This window comes from Pagrus pagrus (genome assembly GCF_965226575.1).
Source record: "Pagrus pagrus genome assembly, chromosome: 21".
In the NCBI taxonomy this organism is placed as follows: Eukaryota; Metazoa; Chordata; class Actinopteri; order Spariformes; family Sparidae; genus Pagrus; species Pagrus pagrus.
In genome coordinates this window covers 13,066,649-13,075,754 of record NC_140208.1, presented here as the reverse complement: position 1 = coordinate 13,075,754, position 9,106 = coordinate 13,066,649, and the positions used below count along the sequence as shown (strand labels likewise).

The 9,106-nt window shown below is 39.4% G+C and overlaps 1 protein-coding gene across 1 annotated transcript in view; it reads right to left on the bottom strand.

Annotated features, from left to right (window-relative positions):
- Positions 1-192: 192 nt before the first annotated feature.
- The window catches only part of lrp2b (low density lipoprotein receptor-related protein 2b), a gene marked incomplete at its 5' end in the record, with an annotated part of 42,498 nt that continues 33,584 nt past the window's right edge, over positions 193-9,106 (bottom strand). Inside the window, 19 exons of the mRNA XM_084341777.1 lie at positions 193-529; positions 1,169-1,225; positions 1,439-1,522; positions 1,611-1,706; positions 2,018-2,152; positions 2,453-2,516; positions 2,728-2,908; positions 3,033-3,097; positions 3,223-3,310; positions 3,583-3,702; positions 4,180-4,362; positions 4,463-4,686; positions 4,944-5,072; positions 5,209-5,374; positions 5,460-5,603; positions 5,849-5,974; positions 6,140-6,271; positions 7,216-7,344; positions 8,882-9,004. Coding sequence (XP_084197903.1) covers positions 500-529; positions 1,169-1,225; positions 1,439-1,522; positions 1,611-1,706; positions 2,018-2,152; positions 2,453-2,516; positions 2,728-2,908; positions 3,033-3,097; positions 3,223-3,310; positions 3,583-3,702; positions 4,180-4,362; positions 4,463-4,686; positions 4,944-5,072; positions 5,209-5,374; positions 5,460-5,603; positions 5,849-5,974; positions 6,140-6,271; positions 7,216-7,344; positions 8,882-9,004 — 2,276 coding nt within the window. The 3' untranslated portion in view covers positions 193-499. The remainder of the gene's footprint in view (positions 530-1,168; positions 1,226-1,438; positions 1,523-1,610; positions 1,707-2,017; positions 2,153-2,452; positions 2,517-2,727; positions 2,909-3,032; positions 3,098-3,222; positions 3,311-3,582; positions 3,703-4,179; positions 4,363-4,462; positions 4,687-4,943; positions 5,073-5,208; positions 5,375-5,459; positions 5,604-5,848; positions 5,975-6,139; positions 6,272-7,215; positions 7,345-8,881; positions 9,005-9,106) is intronic.

Genomic DNA, 9,106 nt, shown 5'->3' with positions numbered 1-9,106 from the left:
AGTCCTATCAGACAGATCCTTCTGTGATATGCGCAGTGTTGTAGAAAGAAAGGTACAAGAGAGATCATAATTACACTCACTATCAGGGGCTTAATCTCAAACCTTATCACATCTCATACAATTTTCAGTCCAATCATTACACTTCACACACAATGATGACAGGAGTATTTTTAATTTTTAACTGTCTTACAATCAAAATGTACATAAAAATATATAACAAACTTATCATAAACAGAGCACTAACAGATTCATTTTCACTTTGTTTCATTATTGAATAATTCTCATACTAGTTACATTTAATTAGATCTGATTAGTTTTTGTACACAAATAGTTACATTGAAATTGAAGGTGGCACAAAATATATATTTCCTTTACAAACTGACTTGGTTGATTTGTTCTGTTCTGATACTTCAGTAGTGCTACATCCTCCGATGAAAATGAATGTTGAAAGTTTCAGTCCTGAATTTGAGTCAGTCTGATCTCTGATGTAGAGGTCACATCAAATTTCAGAATCTGGAAATGTGTTATCCTGTGGAAAGAAAAACAATTACTAAAAAATGCAATGACATATCTTTTCAAAGCTTGTTTATGTCGTATACATCAGTGGTTTCAAGTTTTTTGTTTTGTTTTTAATACGTTTGGGAGCCTTAAACTGAAACAAATAACGATTTTGTCCAAGAGTACCTCATATGATAATAATTTTGCTTTTAGATGTTTTATTAGAGAAAATGTATGAAACAAATGATCAAACTAGTCATACATTCTGTCATTGTGTTACTTGTGGATGGAGTTACAGTGAAAATAAATTATTCCCTTTTTATGCTGGGCAAAGCAATGAAACCACTGCAATGACCACTGATATTCATAAATGTCATATATTTAGTATTTTAACACAAAATAAAACCAGTGTCTGAGACTGACTGAAATTATGTTACAATATTTACAAAAATAGTAAGTTGTTAAATACAACTAAGACCAAAGCTAAAAAGTTGTCAAATTGAATTACAATAGACATTAATGTAAAAACATGGCTATCGTGCAGAACTGCGCTGCATGTCAAGATGAAATCTAGCAAGTACTTTTAAATCCTGAATGATCTAGAGTTTTTTGATACACTTAACGCTCCCCTGACACATTAAATCTGAGCTCATCATCATTCTGGACTCACCGGGTATGTGGGATTTTTGAAAGACACAAAACTGTCACCTCCAATGGCCTCACACTGCTGGAAAAAGAAGAAACAAGATGCTTCAATAACTGAGCACACACACAAATAAACCCCCACACTCTACACATCTATTCTGAAGACACAGTCCACTATTGTCTCACAATACACATGTCAGACTTTACCTTCAAACATTCAGAGCATGTAATCATCGCTTTCAGATATCGAGCTGTAAACAGTGTGTAGCATTCTGACGTGTGTCTCCATGGATACCTGTGTGCTGGAAGCAGCTGGTTTGGCAGAACTGAAGTCAACGTCGTCTGTGTCTGAGCTGTATGCTGGGTTCTCGAAAGACTCCTTGAAAACAGGTGAAAAGAAGAGGTTCGGTCAACTTGAGTTATGAGGTATGAAAAACAGTTGGTGTGACATTAAACCGGCGATGAACCTTGTCGGCAGCAGCAGGTGTGTTTGCACTTCTTTTTGGCTTGTCTGGAACTTGAACTTGAACTTGATCCAAGTACAAAGGGTTATCGATGTACTCCTGAGGAAGGAGAAAGAGCATCAAAAGACTGAGCTTAATCAAAATACACCAAAATATAGGTATTGTGCTGCATTGGGTCATGTATGTGCATTATGTTTGTATATTTCTCAGTACAAAATTAAGGAATTATAGGCACCCAACCAGCAGATACAAGAAATATACCATTTAGATCATAAATATGTAGGGAATGTTCTTTACAGTATGGCCGTTTGGGCATTCAATCTAGGTCTTTAACCATGTAACATGTCACATAAATGCAGCCACTGAGGTGGAAGAGGTAGGTGCAGAATCAGTAGTTAATGTTTATTGACCTTGTTTGTTCCAACAGGAGCAGAGGTGGCTGTTGCCATCGTGTTTGTGGTCAGAGGTTTTTCTCCAGCTTCATATGCTGGGTTCTCAAAATTATTTCCATCCGTGTCCACCATGGATACTGACAAACAGGGAACCTGACATCATAAAAGCAAACAGAACGAGTAAATAATGATAGTAGTTCTTTGTTAATGTGTGTCGATGGCTTATATATATTTATTTAGATTTCAAATTTGTTTCCAGGGAGATATCACTGAGTTGATCTAGTGACTTTGCTCGTGAAAACATTGCTGCTGCTCCGGGAACAATATTTTGTTACATCTAAAATATGTTTACATTCCAATACTGTTCTTTTTCTTTAATAAATTAAAGAAATAATAAAGTTTAAAAAAAGTAAAAAGTAAAATCCTAGTAATGAATGTTTGTTTGCTACTGACCGCTTGACTGTTCATCCTTGTTCCACTCTCGTCTGTATTCGACCCGTTAGGAGACGCACCATTTCTGAGTATCAACACACACATCACAGCTGTAACATGATGCTGTACACGACATACTGACATACACTGACCATAAAATAGAAAGCCTATAAGTGAGTCTAATATTCTATACTGAAACCATATAATTCAATTCTTGCTAAAACAATTTCATTTGCTTAAATTTCAGGTCTTTTTTTGTAGTAAACGCTGTCATTTAGGATAATCACATATCTTACCTGAAGCTTGGCAGGTTGGGCATGGACGGCATCGAGGGCATGGATGGCATACTGGGCATACTGGGCATACTGGGCAAGTTGTTCCGTAGTGTCTCCATCAGGTTCGACTTCTTCCTGGCAACACAGACCAGCGCAGCCAGCAGAGCCAAGATCAGTACCGTCACCCCGATCGCTATTCCAACTGTGATGGAGGGACACAGACAGAGGGAGAAAGGCAGCTTACTAATAATATAAAGTTTGCTCAGTTAAAGTGACTTTGAATGTTGTAATTGTTTATTTTCGGCTATAAAAAAAATCTAATTTACTTGAGGTTGCAATAATGGTGTTCTTGTTTATCTGGCAGTAATCTCCCGTCCAGTCTGGAGGACATCTGTGAAACAAAATACAGACATTAGAGCCCATTCACAGTAATTCTTAGCTCAGTAATGCGTTCGTCTGTGCATCACTAATTAGTCTGCCACAGATTCAACATTCCTAAACAAAAAAATGTCTTACATGCAGAGAGCCTGGTTGTCATCAAAGTAGCAGGTGCCTCCATTTTGACACTGACATGGAGGAGGCATGGTGGGCGGTGGATCAAACCCTGAAATAAGTGAACAACAATCATAACATTTAAATGCCCCATGACAGAACAACTTATAACAGGGTTGAGATTTTCATGTTTTTTTTTTTTATTATATTATATTATTACATTTTGCCATTATTATATTATATGAAAAAATAATGTGTTTTTTGGACATAAAGCATGCAAATGTTCTACTAGACCAACATGTCATATATTCATTTCTGCAACTTCATGACATGATTCTCTGTGTTTTTACAGCGCTTAAGGAAATAAATAGGTTGCTCTCTTACCAGCATCACATTCAGTGTGACTGCCTGGGACAAAGCTGGTGCCCTCAGGGCAGGCGCAGCTGTAACCTCCTGGTCGGAGCAAACACAGGTGGCTGCAGGTTCCCTTACACGGATTCTTCACTGCAGACACAAGGAAAAGTGTTTGATTCTTTCATTTCAGCAAGTAAGAGCAAATGACTTACGTATGTTTCTGTTTGTAGGGTTTTTAAGTTGTCAGTTTAAACTTTTTTTTTATTATGAAAAGACTGGTGTTGGACAGCTTTAAGCAGGACTTTGCTATCTCTCTTCTTTATCAATGTTACTATCACTGTGATGACTGTTTCCCTGGATTTACTGTAGTTACATTTCACTAGTTTGCAGATTACTGCTGAGCCCAGACACATAAAAAGCACAATACTTTCCGTGCATCATTTAACAATAACATAGCTGTAAGAGACGATTATTCATCTGCAAATAAAAAAACCTGCAGGGACAAACCAAAATGCAAAAATGATTCTTTTACAGTGGTATGTGTACTGCAAACATGCACGTTTTACAAAGTGGTTAATGCAGTACAGTATGTGTTAATGGGAATATGTAGGTGAGTGTGCAGCTTACTGTCAATGGAGTTGTATCTCTGCTGCTGGTACACAGAGACCTGGGTCAGCCACGGTCCAACAGTCAGCAGCTTGGTTTTGACTCCACGGCCGAACTTGTCCTGCCGGAAAACCTCACCTTTCTCCTGAGTGCTCCAATAAACGTGGTCCTCGAACACAGACACACTGAAAGGGTTTCTCACATCTGGAGGAGGGGCAACAAAATGTGAAAAATGTAGCTGAAGGAAATAGATACTGGATTTAAGGAATGTGGATGGATGATGACTCTCCTTCTTAAACCTTACCTATGTAGACGGCAGTTTTACGCTCGTCTCCTGAAGGCAGAACAGACTCGATGTGGCTTTCCTTGGAGTCAGACCAGTAGATTCTGTCACCACTGGCAAAGTCGATTGACAGGCCAGTGGGCCAACCAAGGCCATCACCCACTAGGACTTTCCTCTCCTGGCCATCCAGCCAAGAACACTCGATCTTGGCTGCGCCGTCTCCACGGTCCGCCCAGTACAACATCCTGCAGAAACATAGCAGAGATTTAAAGTTCTGAGATGTGGTGGGATAAGGTGTTTCCCCTTTAGGTTTAAATAAAACAGTGTCTGTCATCTCTGCCGTAGTGTGAATGTGAATTTCTCTAACAGAAGACAATCTCCATGGGAGGAGAAAAATATAAAGATGTCTGTCCTAGGTTCAAGGGAAACACTACTACAGATGATTTCCAACTCATTAAAACAGGAGTAAAATGTACATATAAATCTGTCATCTGTGTCTCACCCCAGTCGTGGGTTGACGGCCACAGCTGACGGGTGGCCCAGTTCAGTCTTGACCAAGTGCTTCCTGTAGCGTCCATCCAACATTGCCACCTCTAACCTCTTCAGCTTGGAGTCTGCCCAGTAAAGGTTCCTACAGGCAGAAGAATTACAACACATGCAAACTTTCTTTCACAATTCTGAAAATAAGTCTTTGTCGGTCAGGTCCGGGCACCAGAGTACTGAGGGAATGTAATCATGTACGTGCAGGAATGTCAGCTCAAACACACCTTCCCACCCAGTCCACAGCAATGCCGTCTGGTGTGGTGATGTATCTGATGCCGAGGTCGACAGCAACAGCGATGTTGTTACTGCCATCATCCACTGAAGGTATGTACGCTCTCTTAATGGAACCTGGTACAGCGCCCTTACTGGCTACAGTGAAGTACACCATACCTGACAAAACACAAGGACGTCATCAAACAACGATCTCATGTTTGACTTTCTCACAGTATCTGGTGTTAGTCTGAGTGTGACCTACTGAATCCGGTGTTGTTGTGGTCGAAGTCGTAGTCCAGAGCCATGATATGCTCCTCTTCTTGCAGGAAGTCGTGGAAGGTCTCCGCCTGCAGGTTGAACTTCCGGATACGGATGTTCTCCGGTAGCAGTAGCAGGGGAGCCGCTCCTGAGAGACACAGACGATTACACTTTAACTGTTTTCTTATAAAAGCAACTGATAACCTCATTAGAAATATTACATTCTGTATTTTGCAGCATTTTCCTAAAAAGCCACATATTATAAGTACTTTGTGAAGTTAAAAAATGCTACGTAAACATGAGGCCTGCATTGTAGTTGTGGTATCTGAACCGTCTTTATTATTTGTATGTTGCTCTTGACTAAACGTAGGCTCATGAAAAGATTGTTCTCACCCTCAGCCTCGCACATGTTGCCGTCACCCACTTTTCTGTAGCCCGGGGCACACTCGCAGTCGTAGCCACCCTTGGTGTTCTTACAGAGCTGAGGACAGGTGCCGAAAACATCGCACTCGTTGATGTCTGGAAGAGCGAAACGAGATTATGAGTATGTTTTTTCTTCACGTTTTGATCTGTTCACCAGAGCTTTACCTGGAATGGTGATATTTTATATGAGTGGAATTTATATCCATCCAAGTGCAGTAATTTGAGTATGACTTCAATAAATAGAGGAGTATGTGTGTGTACCCTCGCAGGTGAAGGTGTTGTCTCGGTCCACCATGTATCCTGGCCTACAGGAGCAGATGAAGCCAGTGCCGTTCAGGTTGGTGCACTCTTGCTGGCACAGCTTCTCCTCACAGTTGCGATCATTGCCGAAATCTGGAGCCAGACACACAGAGCACGTTCTCTGATACACTTCAAACTATTTCTGTCTGTTATTTATGAGACATGAGTTAAAAGAGCTGGCTTTATTAACAACAGGAGAATAATGCAGCTATTGACCATAATCCAGGTATTTAATCACAACATCTCTGATCTTAAACTCAGCTAACAGGATATTTCTGTGGTGTTTTGGCCACAGACAGAGCGGTTCTCTGTCTCATAATCAAACTTTGGCTCTGCTCTGAAATTATGTTTTATCACAGAGAAGAGAGAGCTGCCAGGTACGAGAAAAGAGAAAAGAGAAAAAGATTCCATAATTATGACATCTCTATCCATCCATCATCATTATGAGAAAATTATCTCTGAATGCAATCTTTTTTGTTCAGATAATTTCCTTTCGAGAGAAGGTTTTCTAATTATTGAAAGATTGCTAACTCCTAATTGTGAGATCCATAAGTCATAATGACGAGATCCCTCATAATTTGTTTTAATAAGATTTTTCCTCATAATTATGAGACACTATGTCATGATAGGGTCGCGACCCGGCCTGGATGAGTGGTGGAAAATGCATGAACGGATTGATTAGTCATAATTTCACGTAATTAAAGTTTATAATGAGCAAAACGTCCCCAATTTCTTTTTATCTGGAGACTGCAATGTACTTCAGTACATACCACACGTTCACATTATGGTAATTATGTAACACTTATGTCATACATGTGTGGTCTTTTTCCGTTATTATGCATCTTATCTGCTTTTATCAATAAACATAATGTACATATGATTAAGTTTTTCAATACTGAATGTATAATGTAAATCTCGAAAGCTTAAAAACTGAAAGATGCAGGATTTGAAGCGTTTTGTTTCTTTTACTAACATACTTTAAACAGACATTCAAAGAAAATGTTTACAGAGAGTGAATCTTTTGTCGTGCTACTCACTGCAGCCTAATTCGTCCGTGAGGTCCCCACAGTTGTCATTGTGGTCACACACGTACGGCAGAGCCACACAATGTCCGTTGGTGCATTTAAACTCCTCCAGTGTACAGGGGGGCAGCGTAGGCTCGCGGCCTGAGAAGGACACAGTCAAGAGTGAGTCATCAACGCGAGTGCGCAGGGAAGGTTGAGTGGGTATAAAACCCATCTGTGGAAACATGTCCACCTCCACTTGTCTAAGATTGAAGAGCTTTCTCTACAGTGTCGCACTTCACTTACCAACTGTCTAAATACCAAAAAAGAAGAAGAAAAAAAAAAATGTGTGGAAATGAGCGGACTGCCTACACTTGTAGATTAAAAAAACCTGCAAGCATCCCACACAGTCAAGTACTGAAATGTAGACATGCACCGTCTAACATGACAACATACTACAGTGATTAAATCACTTATTCAATTGAAGGCTTCTCCACAGCGTCCCTTGTTTGTCTCCTCCCTGACAACAAATGGATTTAGATGAGCTAGCCAATGTCTACCAACTATTTAATCTCCTCTCAAAATAATTTGTTCTGATTTATGTTTAAGCTGATTGTGTAACAATTCCATAAAACACACTATTTCCTTATCCCTTGTATGTTTCAGGCTTTGCGTCCTGTGTCCTGACACACTGATGTCGTTTTGGGATTTCCAGTTTCAGTGGCCTTACAGAGCAAGGTTCAGGAAGCATTAGTGTTGTTCAGATTAATCCTTAGCAGTCCCAGAAACTGATGATTAGTGGTGCATTTACTAAACCTGAGCATAATAGAAATCTGACTCTTGCTGTGTTTAAAAAAGAAGGGGGAAAATAACATTAAAAAAAAAAATTACAATATTTTTTTTATGCATCTATACACAATATCTATATTTATCCCTGTATACCTATAAATATTTGCATTTCTGCTCTTTTTCTGTGTGTTTATACCTCTATCACTTGCTCAGACATCTCTTAATTGTGTTGCAGTGTCAGCTTTTGATAATTAATTTAGCTGTATGTTAGTATTTCTGCATTTGTCCCCTTCACTGTCAGGTTTATTGAATGCTAATGGGAACTAGGAGCTGCAACTAACAAACTTTTTTTATCATCGGTTAATCGACTTCAAATTATTTTCCCAATCAATCGTTTAGTCTATAAAATATCAAAAAATTGTGAAGAATGCTCATCACAATTTCCCAGAGCCCAAAGTGACATCTTCAAATAGCTTCTTTTGTACAACCAACAGTCCAAAACCCAAAGACTCTTCATTTACTATCACAAATGTCGAATAAAAGCAGCAACACCTCACATTTCAGAAGCTGGAACCAGCCATTTTTTTTTTTCATTTTTGCTTGAAAAATGACTGAAACGATTAATCAATTATCAAAACAGTTAATAGGCTTAACAAATAAATTGATCAATCAACTAATGGTTGCAGCTCTAATGAAAAATCTGTCAAATTCCTTGTATGTGTCAATATACTTGGCCAACAAAGTTGATTCTGATCTGTCATTCAGAACTTGCATGTATCACAGGTGTACTTGCAAATCCTAGTATAGTATTAAAATAGTATAAGTATAAACAAAGGGTAAGGAGAAATGTTTCTATTCAAAATAGCCCTTATGCACTACATAGATTGTGGTGTAGGTGCTTGAGTCGTACAGAGTTCCTCCTCCTCGTCACTGCTGTCTCCACAGTCGTCCTTCTGGTTGCACAGCAGGCCGCTGAAGATACAGTAGCCATTCTTACAGCGGAAGCGTCCAGGGCTCTCACAGGTGACGTTCACTGGTCAAACACAAATAATGGTCAAACCATCTTCTCCAAGCGTGAATGATCACAAACACACTGCTGATATTACTCCTGTTGGCTTATCTACTCTGAACCGTC